This window comes from Danio rerio, chromosome 6 (assembly GCF_052040795.2).
Source record: "Danio rerio strain M-AB ecotype USA chromosome 6, GRCz13ab, whole genome shotgun sequence".
Classification (NCBI taxonomy): Eukaryota; Metazoa; Chordata; class Actinopteri; order Cypriniformes; family Danionidae; genus Danio; species Danio rerio.
The window spans coordinates 9,605,558-9,619,525 of NC_141026.1; the positions used below are offsets into that span (position 1 = coordinate 9,605,558).

General features: G+C 37.6%; 2 protein-coding genes across 18 annotated transcripts in view; one reads left to right on the forward strand and one right to left on the reverse strand.

Annotated features, from left to right (window-relative positions):
• cavin2b (caveolae associated protein 2b) overlaps positions 1-5,267 on the reverse strand; it is a 27,996-nt gene extending 22,729 nt beyond the window's left edge. Inside the window, 1 exon segment of the mRNA NM_001004584.1 lies at positions 4,467-5,267. Within this exon segment, the coding sequence (NP_001004584.2) occupies positions 4,467-5,024 (558 nt within the window). The 5' untranslated portion in view covers positions 5,025-5,267.
• The window catches only part of LOC147843368 (uncharacterized), a 413,390-nt gene that overhangs the window by 40,474 nt on the left and 358,948 nt on the right, over positions 1-13,968 (forward strand). For all 17 annotated transcript variants that reach the window (XR_015493304.1, XR_015493298.1, XR_015493300.1 and 14 more), the window contains one exon: positions 9,069-9,261. Coding sequence is in view for 6 of the 17 variants with exons in the window: in XM_087256857.1 (XP_087112983.1) it covers positions 9,212-9,261 (50 nt within the window). In the remaining 11 variants the exon portion in view is untranslated. The remainder of the gene's footprint in view (positions 1-9,068; positions 9,262-13,968) is intronic.

Here is a 13,968-nt window from a genome sequence, read left to right on the forward strand (position 1 = left end):
CTGCCATACCATGGCTGGAGTAGGGGCAAATATATTACAACTTCTGTGTATTCCAATTCATATACAGTTAAAGTCATAATTATTAGCCCCCCTGTTTATATTTTCCCCAATTTCTCTTTAACAGAAAGATTTCTTCAACACATTTCTAAACATAATTTTATTAACTTATTTCTAATAACTGATTTATTTTATCTTTGCCATGATGACAGTAAATAATATTTGACTATTTTTCAAGACACTTCTATACAGCTTAAAGTGACATTTAAAGGCTTAACTTGGTTAATTAGGCAGGTTAGGGTAATTAGGCAAGTTATTGTATAACGATTCTGTAGAATATTGAAAAAAAAATTGCTTAAAGTGGCTAATCATTTTGACCTATTTTTTTTATTTTTATTAAAAGCTGCTTTTATTCTAGCCGTAGTAAAACAAATATAGACATACTGTGAAAATTTCCTTGCTCTGTTAAACATATTTAATATTTAGTCTCTCACAGATGTCTTCAGGTGGTTACGTTAGATATTTTGATGAAAGTCAGCCAATATTCAGTCTATGCTTGATGTCATTGCATCTGCTGCAGCCATGGTACAACAGCAAAATATTTTCAAATAAGTGGAGGGTTGCTTTAAAGTTTCCGTTTGGTAAATACAAGTATGCAGTGAGATGAATTTTTGTAATTTGCACATTGGAAATATCTCATAACTGCTATGTTGTAGATGCTCAGTAAGTTATTTTCCTTCAGTTAAAATAAGGTTGGTGGGAACATAACTTGACAGCATTAAACGTGTAAACTCAGACCCCAAATGTTTTTATCTAGTGACTTATTTGAAACCTTTACATCCTGACATGTCAGATTTAGCCTAGTGTGGTAGATTAAAACCAAAAGCCAAATCATGTTTACTACAGTTGTTATTTTAGACGTAAATGGAAAACCCCCTATTATAAAACCACTTAGTGAAATCATGAGAGAAATGATACTGAATTATTTTTCTGACTTACGACTTCTTTCCTGCATAACTATATCGCAATCAAGCCCTTTTCTTATTTGGTCTCATTTACATCTTTTACCCACTGTACACCAGTGGGAACTGCAAGTAAGCTTGGTTTGAATAGAGATAATGTCTTTTTGATGGACAATGGAAAACAAACACTCTTGTCTCCCCTCTCTCTGCCTACAGGCTTTCTTGCACTCACACTTTTCACCCCCTTCTCTTTCCCTCTCTCTCTCTGGAGAGGCACAGATAGCCTTATTAGGTGATAGTGAAGGGCTAGTTGTAAAAATATTCCATCTTGTGCTTTCCTATTCCAGATCTGGCTCCCAGTATGAAGAAAATCGAAGCATTGTGCACTGATAGCAATGAGAACTTGGATATGTTTGCAACTATAACTCAACCCATATGCTAAGTTTTGAGAAACACAGGGAGAATTAGTTAAATGTGTTCATTGAGAAGTTGCATCATGCTCACGAATCGCAAATGGAATGATGTTTGGCTTAATCCAGGAAGTCTCATTATAAGCTAACAAGCTCTGTCGCTCTTTTCTCTTTTATGGTGACCAGTTTCTTGCTTCATGTCTCTGGCACTCTTAATTGATCGCAGTGACTGGCCTATTTATATCATTTTGAAAGTGGGAGAGACTCACTCCACTTCTGGAATGTGAGGGTTTGAGCCAGAGTTTCTGCTTATGCAAGAACAGCGTTCTCTCTCTCTCTTTCTCTCCTGCCTGTAGTCTGCCTGGGGGGAGCCAAACACCCCAATCTGGAAGCAGCAGAGGAAGATAAAAGTGGAAAACGCAGGCAGAGAGGGTGTGGCGAACACCTGAATGTAGCTATGGAGATGAGGAAATAAAACTGAGAATGTCAAAAGACAAAGAGACCTTTTGTGGACTTAGGATACCACAACATTTTCTGGCCTCAAGTCTTTGTCTCAGTATTTTAGTAGTGGACTCTTGATTTGGGAGAGCTGACTTAAAAAGGATTCTCCTTGCTAAAGTCGTGTCTGTTTAATGATCTGAGGATTTTCAGAGTCTGCTCAGATCCTATCGTTCCCAAGAAATAATCCAGACAACCCCAGGGGACAGCGGAAGGCAGTTTTATGAAGAAGGAAGATTAAATAAGCCAGAGATTATCTGAGAATGTTTGTCGGGGTCAGGCATGTCTGATGGCAAGTAAGCCCACATGAAAATGTTTTGTTGAGCCTTACAATCGTAGAGCACTTGAATTAATCTGTTTTGGTTATTCTATAGTTGCTCTGGTAACACAACAACGATACACTAAAAATGTTTAGTTATTTATTTAACCCAATGGTTGAATTAAAAATAGTTGGTGCTTTGTTGGGTTAGTTTTCATCTTTATTGGGTTATTTATTAATAATGTTAATAATTAATTGTGGTTAAATTTAGAATTTCAACAGTCAACTGATTTAACCGACACAGAACAGCTGTATTAATACGAGTACTTAATATGTTTTTTGCATTTTAAAATTTAAACTCTAAAGCAATAATGTTGTTATTTTTAATCAAGTTAACTCTCCATAGCGTGTTTTTTATATCCGTTTCACCAGCACTCCTAAATATTGATGATACAAACGCGCGCTTCATAGCCGATCTAAATTAAACAGAAAAAAAAAACGCTTAAGTGTCTGGAACTAGAGTATTATTATATTTTTAATAATATTCCCCTCTGATTTTAGGAATAGTTTACAGTTCTGGTTGGGTTTAGGGGTAGGGAATAGGTATAGATTTCAATTTTAAACAATAATGATGTTCCAGGATCAACATAGATGTTAATCCAGGATCGCATTGCACTTGGCAAAATCATGACGTGTTTGCCTGCATGTCCATTGCAGTCCCACCCTAGACATAGGACAGACCTGAAGACCACAAGAACCCCTTTGCTGGATTAAGCACATTCCCCTTAAACCCTGACCAGACATGTCTGGGCTGCTTTGCAGATGCTTAGAAAATGAAAAAGTGCAAATCAAATCCTCCAAGTAACAAGGCTGAAATAATTGGGACAAAGGGGGAAGGCTATCATATTCTGCAATTGGTTTTCTGTGAAAATAAATGACGTAGGTGCCATAGCAACATACACAACATTTTTGGCCTGCTTTAACAAACAGCACTCTGTCTGTGAGGGCAACTGCAGAAAGTGTTCTCAGAAAGAGTGCACTCACTGTTGTGTCAAAGTTGAGGGCAGTAGTTCATCAAAGAAAATTTACCTTCCATCTTAGTTTAAACATGATCTTCACACAGACATGGAAAGATGACCTTCTGAAAATGGATTTTACTAGGCTATCCCTCGGTCTCTACATCATGTGTAACCGCACAGCTGCGAAAAGAAAGGGGGAAATGGAAGCGCTCTCGCCGAGTTTGGAATCACTGAGTCATTCGCTTGATTGCAGGTCTTGCAGTAAACAGCAACTAGCCAGTGTAGCATAGCACATTTCAGCATGGTTCTGACAACAGGATACACATTACACTGCACTGTAGCTGATCTCTGGACACACCTTCTATTCAAGGCTATTGTGCTTTAAATAATAGCTTTTGGCAAAGCTTCAAAACAAGCCTCCCCTATTGAATCTCTCTGGAGCTCTCTAGCTCTCTCTTAGTTTTGAGCTCCTGTTGCTTCTTTTTCTCTGAAATATAGCTGTGGCTGAAATTCTAGCTGGGCGTTCAAGAGGTTAATACTTCTGAGTACTGAATTTGCAAGGACTTCCATGGAGTTCTCCTTGCAGGATGTTCACAAATAAAGGCATTGGTGGGACTAGGTTTGGCAGTCCCTGAAAACCCCCAAAGGAATAGTCATTAGAGATAATAGGCAACCATGTAATTCTTGCTTCCATACTGCCACACCCCAAATGACCTTAAGTGACATCACAGCCCCCTCATAGGCATTGCATTCGTCTTTAAACTCTGAACTCTGACCCTTCTACCATGCTTCATAAATGGACCCACCCTTAGGGAGTCTTGTGATCCATTCTTTGAGATAATTAAGTCTAATGGCATTTCTACTTATCTGTGTAAGACGGTAATGTTCCTTATTGTTAACAGAGTTGGAGACAGGTAAACTTGGTTCAGTGCGCATCGACACGCAGCAGTGAACACACACACAATGCAATCATTCAGAGTCCTCACCTCAGCAGATCACAATACCCATTGCTTAGTGCCCCTCAGCCTCCCTCCACTACCACACACACGTTGTTATTGCTAGTTTACAAGGACTCTCTATAGGCATAATATGTTTTATACTGTAAAAACATCTTATTATAAGGCCCTACCCCTCCCATACCTCTAAACCCAACCCTTACAGGAAACTTGTGGCAAATTTTGACCCCGTTAAGTATCATTTTTATGTGTTAAGGACATAAGGCATGTCTTTATAAATCACCTAAATGTTGAAATATCTAGGTTACACCCATGCCTGTCCTTGTAAGTCACTGAAACCAGAACACCACACACTGGGCGTTTACCTGGAAGATGAGCACTTTGAAGTTGTTCCTCTTGATCAGGTGAGCGTGGTTGGCTTCCAATTTCTTCACCTGGACGGCCTGCCTATCCATCTTGTCCTTGACCTCCTTCATGTGGACACTGACTTTGCGGCTCTTCTCCAGGAGTTTGCTGACCGTGTTGGAGGTGGAAGTGTGACTCTTGGAGAGCTTGGTCATGTCGTTCTGGATGCCCCTCACTGCCCCCTCTATCTCAACCTGTCTCACCTCCATCTTATGCTGGTTCTCTTGCACTGTATCCAGCATGTTCACCAGCTTATCTAGAAGCGTCAGGACAGTGATGGCATTCACTTGACCTGTGGGCGAAGCTCCATCTCTGGGGAGAGTGCCTGTGGTGCCTCCAGCCAAAGGTCCAGGACTGCTGGGTTCTCCGGCAGAAGCGTTGGTAGCACCAGTGCCCAGCTGGGAGAGGCTATGGGTGGGTGAAGACTGAGTAGGGCTGGGGCTTGGCACCACCAGCTCCTGGTTCTCATGCGTGCTCACCATGCTACTCCTCTCTGCCTGCACTGCATCTTCTCCCATTCTGAAGCGGTCTTATTTGGTCTTGTCTAACTTTATTTAGGAAAACAGTTTAGTTCTTCACCTTTTAAGTGATCTGGTCTTGCTGTGTCGAGTTCCTCGTCCAGTTGATTTTCACTCCACGTTCTAACAACTTAATTCTTGTTTACAGGCTTGGGAAAAACTTTTCAGCTTCCAGGTTAAGCGTTCCCACCCCTTTTTTTGAAGATAGCCACACTCTCACTCTTTCCCGTCTCTCCCTCCCTCTCTGGTGCAATTGGAAGAGCTGCGCAGAGGCTTCCCCACAGCTTAAAAAGCCCATCCACACCCTATGAGGGTGGAGCTTGGTTGCCATGGCAGCTAACCCGGCCCATTGGTGAGGGAGTTATGTGTTTGCATGTGTCAAGTGCGACTATGTGGGTGTGTATACGGTGGAACATGAGCAACTCTCTCCACATGTAGTACCTCCCCCTAACCCTCTCCCTCTTTCTGGCTGTCCAGGGTTTGTTCTGTTTATATTGAAAAGAGCAATAGTATATTAAGAGTCATGTTTGAAGAATGAGCTCATCTCTGCAAGAGAAATAAAGTTGGGGCAGTTAAAGATACAGAAAGGAAGATAGAACAAAGGTTTGTGTTTGTCCCTTTGAGCAAAGATTTACTAAGCAAGTTTTCTATTTGGGTAGACATGTGCAAGAATGTGTTTGCCTGTGTTTATTTTGTAGGAGCTCTTTGCAGAGTTGTAGCCGTACTAAGTTTATTCTGGAAAAAAATGTCACACAAACAGTTCTCAAGGCTTGTGAGTGGAGTCATTTTTCCTGCCTGCAGCTGTAGCGGGAGCATGGCGAAACTCAACAGCGCAACTGGAAAACTCTGCGTTTGAGTTTCACTATACAGGGAAACAGAGTGAACAATAACACTGTCACTTTCAGCATGAAAGCATCAAATCTTAAAAGAAACTGTGAACATGGCAGAATTGTAAAAAACATAAAACAGAACTCCATCTAACTACTTCTCCTCATTTTCTTGGGTGTTTGCCTCCTGTACACTCAAACACAATGTCTTAATTGCTCCAGTTTCCTGCTTTTTGTATTGTTGTACATGTCTCCATTATGTCATCTTCCCCCCTTTTTCCTTTGGAGGGTGATGGCAATGGAAACAGGAATTTCTGAGAGCTGAAAAGCGTCTGTTCGTGGTCCGCTTAACCTCTGACCTCTACTCTGGGTTTATTTTACATGCTCTGAGTGATTACATAACCTTTTATCACAGCATACAAGTATGAATTTTGGCACAAATCCATTTCAGATGTTCTAACTGCTAAGCAGTTCATAGACGTGTGTGTGCTTGTAGTGCCAGGCTTATGCAGTAGTAAATAACATGGTACCTTTGGAACATTTCCTTAATTAACAAATAGCAGTTCAACATGCACTGAAATTACAGAGGCAGTAAGAGAGTTCTTCTGCATATTAGGAATGTGTTTAAGAAAGGTGGAGATTTCTGCCTTATCAAATTTTATCTCCATTGTTTTCATTCTGAGGAACATCGCATCCTGATTTCTTGTTTTCCATGGGAATCTCACAAAAGGCTTGAAGGTCTATGGCTCAGATTGCATTTTTTTTTAAAGAAATGACTCGTCGCCCCCTGGAGAAAACAGTATGTAATTACAACATCAGATCACAAGTGCAACACACAAACAAGACCAGGTTGTCTGGAATAGCACAGCTGCTTCCTTGGAAACTCTTACAGTGAAGTGACACAAGGTCAACGTATGGGAGTCAACAACACCTCTTTTATTCAGTGATAGTCAAAGAGTATTTTTGTATTCTTAAAGTGTTTAGGAATATACTTTTAAATGATCTGATCTGAAGTTACTTAGCATTTGTGTGAAAAATAGTGGTCGGCATTGGAATTTTAAAGAGTTGTTCACTAAAATTAAAATAAATTTATTTACTCATTTACTTAACTACCATTTGTACAGTATTTGAGTTTCTTTCTTTTGTTAAAATCTTAAGAAGAAATTTTGAGGAATGTTGCCTGTAGCAATTTACTTGCATAGTATTTTTTTCCAACTACTGTGGAATTTGAACATTCTTCTAAATATCTTCTTTTGTGTAAAAAGAAAAAATGTTTGGAACAACTTGATGGTCAATTTAATTTTTTGAAACAAAAATCCCAACTTTATCAGACTTCAGATTTTAGAAATGAGTCGAGTAAAATGTCCTTAAAATAGATGACTACATAATAAAACTATGCATTATTCTGAATAGACTGTACTGTAAAGCTTATCAGTTGGATACGAATGCTTTAATCTAAGAAATGATTGGACAAATATGAATAACCTCGAAAAGCAGAGCCAATCAAAACTATAGTACACATTACACATTGAGTAGTTTTGTGGCAACTTAATATTGTGTTTAGAGTTTACGGTACATACATACACTGTAAAAAAATATCTGTTACTTTTTGATTCACAACTGTTTTCTGTTTATTTTTTGGTCGTGAATTGTATTGGATGTTGATCTCTGCTCTGTTGACTTTTGATGTATAAAATTCAACTCTACAGTTTAACAAAGTGACTTTTATTGACATTTTAGTTGTTTTAAGTAATATAAATGTATAATAAATAACATATAGAGAAATAAGATATAGAGAAATAAAATAACAAAAAAAAGCAACCGAAGATCTTTATTACTTTATTAATACGCACGATAGCTTCAAAGTTTGTACCTGATACAGTGTTCAGACGGCAGAGAGATGACATGATGTTTTGTCAAAACAAGCGTGCAGTGTTGCTTTTATAATGTGCTGCAGTGAAAGTTTTGTTTTCATTTTCTCTCTATGAGAGCGCAGCTGGACTCACGTGTGGATTACAGTGCACACGACGCTTGACAACATAACGTGTCTAAGGAGTTTTTTTTTTATGCGAGAGCTTTTCTCATCTGGAAATAGTGAGATCCGGAATTGCTGCTCGCCTCCTCTTAATATAGATGCGGCTCTAGTTGCTGTTAATTGTCCCGTCTCTACAGATTTGGTAAGTGAGCGACCAATGGTTTTTGTTTGTGTATTCAGATGGCAAAGTTAGTTTGTATCGAACTAACTATTACTCAGAGTGTAAACATGTTAGCACTACAATCAAACTTACCATCTTGTAGGATTTTAACTGCATTTTGTGACAGGAATAACACACACGGCTTTCTGATGCTACCTGCCGAGTGCATCTAAGCTTCTGGGAAATGTGGAGGTTTTTTCTTGCAGGACTCCCAGAGTTCATCAAAACTCTTTGGATTCATCTTCAATGCCTCCTACTTCATCTTACACAAGACATGCTCAATAATGTTTATCTGTGGTGACTGGGCTAGCCAATCCTGGAGCACCTTGACCTTTTTTTGCTTCAGGATCTTTGATGTGAAGGCTGAAGTATGAGAAGGAGCACTATCCTGCAGAAGAATTTGCCCTGTCCAGTGGTTTGTATTGTAATGGGCAGCACAAATGTCTTAATACTTCAGGCTGTTGATGTTGCCATCCACTCTGCAGATCTCTCGCACGCCCCCATACTGAATGTAACCCCAAACCATGATTTTTCCTTCACCAAACTTGACTGAATTCTGTAAGAATCTTGGGTCCATGCGGGTTCCAATAAGTCTTCTGCAGTAATTGTGATGATTGGGATGCAGTTCAACAGATGATTCATCAGAAAAAATGCCACTTTTTCAAATGATCAAATAGAGGTCAAGTTATTATTTGTTGCTCTTACAACTGGGATCTACGACAAAAATTTTGTCATGTAACAAAATCAGATTTGGAAATTATATACAGTATTTAATGTAATAAAGCATACAGATACAACAAAGTGCCCCTTTAAACCCCTCAGCTATTATTTTTTTATTCGTTCACTTTTATAAACAAGTCCTCTGTGCAATGTCAATATCTGCTTTATTGATCATAAAATGCCTTTGCTCTGTTTGCCTTGGATTCTTTCATTATTAATAACTTTCTTTCCTCCCTTTACATTTCCCTCTCATATTTTTGCAGTCTTTCTAACCTTGACCCCTGTGATCTCTTTTTTTTCAGCTTTTCGTCTTTGAAGACCGAACCTACACATCTTATATTAACCCCAGAAGCAGTGAATCACTCGCCCTGCTGCTTCTGTCTGCGCAGCATCTGCTGTGCTTGTTATTGAGATTCCCCGCTGACAGCTGGGCTCTGGAAAACCTATGGAGGAGAAGGAATCCTGGCGTTCCTGGCACTGTCATGTGGGAGGAAGGTGGGAATCAGTACTTGCAGCAAGTCATGAGAATAATTTATTTCCTTACAACCTCAAACTCCCCTCAAACATGCATCACTACGCGCACACACACACACACACACACACACACGCACTCACACAAAGCCCTGGTGTGGATTATTCATAACTGTGAGAGAAAATCACCTTTAGAAGCCAGGCTTATTTATAAGGATTCACACTCCTTTACTGATATAAGTTTGCTCATTATATAAAGCTTTTTTTGTGCTTTTGATGAGAATATAGAAGTCTGTAAAAGTACCTCAACTACTTTTAAAGTCTGAATCATTGCATTAGATTAAATATCGAACAAAATGGCGTTTATTTCAAGAGAACGAGTTTGTACACTCCATCAAGATGTGCTGATCAGTGACTGTTGGCTGTTCCATGCACACGGTTTAAAACCAAGGGGGTCTGTGCTTTTGCAGTTTTGTGTTGTCCCAAATTTTTTAAGTAATTTCCCCCTCCATGTTACAACGTCAACGCTTCCCATTCACTTTGAATGGGTGACGTCAGGCATTGCCGAACTGCATTGTGGATCTGTCGGCGCCACTTCAGAGGCGTTGCTCTCTGCAGAAGTTGGGACTAGCTCAACTTTTCAAGCGCAGACGGAAGATTCAGACAATCAGATCGCTGTATGCAAATACACCAGCTAGACCGTGGGCTATTGCTGACTGAATTTCATTGGCTGACGCTGCTATGACGATTGCGTCAGCCCCAACTGCAAAAACACCTTCAGTCAAGAACCCTCGTGTGAATGGGGCGTTATGCAGACCAAAACCCTTTCTGTTTTTAAATCTAGTCTTAAAACTCATTTGTACTCTTTGCTTTTTAACACTATATGAAAGTCTTATGTCTGTTGTATTGTCTTTTGCTTTAAATGATGCATGCTTGAACAGAACTTTGGTACATCAGTTTATCATATAGACATATACACTATCGCATACGGACCCTGAGTATGCATCAATACCGCTGCCACATTTGTACAGTGCTTCAAAAACAAAAGTCATTCAACCTTACTAGTCAAGACTAAAGCCAATCTGAAGATGCTGGACTTATGCGTTGTATACAGGTGTAGTAATGAGCAAACCAAAAAGCAGCATAGAGGCATAAAATTTTATAGGTAAGATTGAGTTTTTACGATTTTGTAAATTACGAACTTTTGTGCTCAACAAGCAATGTTATTGATGATGATCACTGCCCTGACCATGAGACAAAGTAGCACCAACTTGCAATAGATTCTAGACTTATGCTAGTTTTGTTGAATAAAATCAACCAACAATTTAAAGGAAATATGACAACAAACCCTGCAGTGCCAGAAACTGGTATTATTGTCGGCTAAGTGAAGTAATGGCTAGTATTTGAAGTAACTTATAAGGGCGCCTGATAACATAACAGTGCCTGCGCCTCAATGTGCATACTGTCTACCTTTAATTATTGTATATTAGAAATGTTATATACCATCTAGATAATAAAGGTGGATATGCACATTGAGATACAGGGATATCGATGGTTCACATGAATCGTTCATATCATTCATAATTCATTCACAAATGAATTGCTCCCTCAGTTAGAATGAGAAATAAAAGCGGGAGAGTAGTGTTTCAGGACATGGATTAGATGAAATTTAACAGGGAGGGTGGATAATACATTTCCATGCACATAAACACATGCTCTTTGCTGGCAATGCCAGTGCGGTCACTTATCCATCACTATAGAAAAGTGATGTAAAATTTTTGTGATTTAAAAATAAATTATATACTGACCTCCAGGAAAATTCCTGATCATAGATATATGTCTATATATCTATGGCTCCAGATGGCCAGTCCTCCATTGCACCTTGGTCTCACATTCATTTCAAAGGAGCGCTACCCTGTACTAAAATGGCAGCTCTATTTATTCATTCTTTCCAATAGACAACAATAGCATAGGCAACATCTAATGTGAATATCTATGCAGTTTATAAATAAACATTGACCTGATTTTTTAGGCTAATAACGCCAGGTTTTAAATGATAAAGTATGGTGTGTTTCTTCAAAATATGTTCACAATGAATGCAGTCAAAATAAAGGTGTATAAAAAACAAAAATACAAGTCAATTTAGATTTTCCCATCTCTTATTTCATCACTGAACGCAGCATCAGATTCACAAATCCTCCACCTTTGGAAAGCAAATGAAGATATTTAAAGAAATCCAAGATGTTTTCGTGTCTCTACTAAAAGTCTTTTAGCCAAAAATGTTCATACATGAAACACATTTTCCTTCAACTCTTGTTATCATGACTTGTTATCATGTTACATGATGTACAGCATTACATTTTTATATGTGAATGAAAGTCTCTGTTAATTCATCAAATAATGTTTATGCTATTCTATTTTGGCCACACAAGTTCAAGCATGTTTGCTTTACGCTTGAGAACCAAAGAGTATCACTTGTATGACTCCAGCACTTGTATCACTTTTATCAAGCAGGTGAGGTTGGGCTTCAGTTTATTCTGTTTGCTGATCACTGTTACACATACATGTAGGTGAGCAGATGGTGGATTTAATGGAGCTCTCCATTCATCTATACAGTTCATTTGGTTGGACAGAAAATCTTATCAGACGCTAAAGTGCAGAGTAATATCATCAGAATTGTTTAGCCAAACAAGCAGAAGTCCATACATTTTCTAACTAACTAGGTAACTAATTAGCTAACTAACTAACATTTAAAAAATAAATAAATAAACAGGTTTTTATTTTGTTTTAAATAAATGAAACCAAAGGAATGTTAAAAAAATGATCTCTACTTTTCTCCATTGTTTTTCCTAGTAAATGTTAATGACAGACATGTTTACCACTTTGTTCCTGCTCTGCTGTGTTTTGTTTATGTTTGTAAATCTGCTTCGCCAAGCACTCTCTTATTACCATGTCCATGCATTTTAAGAATTGCTGGGCTTGATATTTTGATCTGTTTAACAAAGTGAGAATGCATTTAAAATGATTTAGCACTGGGGTGGCCAAGCATCAAGCACAGTTTTTTTATTTTATTTTATTATTATATTCAATATTTAGAGCAGAACAAACCACTGTTGTTCAATGACTTGCCTTATTAACTTAACCCAGTTAAGCCTTAAAAATTGCACTTCAAGATCATTACCAGTATCTTGCAAAAAGCTTGTAAAATATTATGTACTGCTATCATGGCAAAGACAAAATTAGTTATTTAAAAAGAAAATGTTTTAATGTGTTAAAATCTATCACTGAACATATAATGACATATTTATGTTATTTGTTGTATTTATGATTTTTGTAATAGTCTTATCACGCAAAACATGAAGACAACAGGGAAATAATTCTGTTATATAAACATTGATGACATTTTAATGCTTTCTATTAGGGTTATAACTGTAGCTATTTTGTTCTGACAAACATTTACCCCATTCCATAAAAAAAATAGCTTAATATTTTTGAATGCAATTTATTAGTAATACAATGCAATTTTTCTTTAACTTGGCGGAATTCGCCAAAAATCTAAAAAAAACAAAACAAAAACAAACAAACAACAAATCGCAGTTCTAACATAAGCTGTGTCTCAATTCAGAGGCATAGGTGAGTTCTTCAAAGTCCACACATGTATGAGACTATCTAGCCTACAGAAGACCAATCGCGTCACTAGGCAACCGTAACAGCTGCTGTTAAAAAGCAGTAATAAAATTTGTAATGACTTTTTTCAAAGTGCTTTTAAAACTTATTTTAAGCGATCTGAAGGCAAAGCGAGGTTTACAGATCCTGGAAATATATTTCCTTTGATCCATACATGTACACAGAAAAATGTGAACTGTCTATAAAATCACTATTTAGTAAGACATGTCATACTCTTTGTTTTTAACATGTGTATAGATCTCCAATTAAAATACATTTAATTCATACATTTAAACCAGAGTTTTCTTTGAAGAGCGTCCTGCTGTTATCAGCACGCAATGAATCTTGGGATCCACCAATTGTGTCCTTCATTACCTGGGAAACGAAGAATGCATTTTGAGGCTGCGTTTAAAGGAGCCTTCGAATTTTTTTGAAATGAGACAGCCTTCGTCGCGCCTCAATGACGCAGGGCACTTCGAATGCATCCTTCGGAGGATGCAGCCTCTGAAATGTGACACAGCTAGAATCAATACACTTTCATAGATCTTTCTAGGATTAAAAGTAGTGCTAGGCAAAGATTAATTACAATTCGATCACATTCATAAAAAGAGTTTGTTTTGACATATGTGTGTGTCTTAAATATTTATTATGCATTTGTGATGCACACGCATACAGTGCTCAGCATAATTGAGTACACTCTATTTCTAAAATGAATATTTGTATTAATTCCTCAGTGAATATAGGCAATGTATTTTGGTGCATTTAAACAAAACAAATTTATTAAACAGATATATTTATTAAAATATTATTTTTAGTCACAAAGCATCTTTAGAAATAGAAAGACAATACAATTAAATTCATGAAAAATATAGAAAAAAAGTACAACCTACAAAATTTCTCTTTTTTTGTCCTTTTTTTTTTATTTGTATTATTTTTCTACAGCATATAAATTTGGCTTTACTAGTTTTGACCGTTATCATAAGTTATTTTGTTAGATAAGCTCTAGATTTGGCCTTAGTACTGACTAATCTAATGTATATGCTCAAATATAATATTTTATAGCTT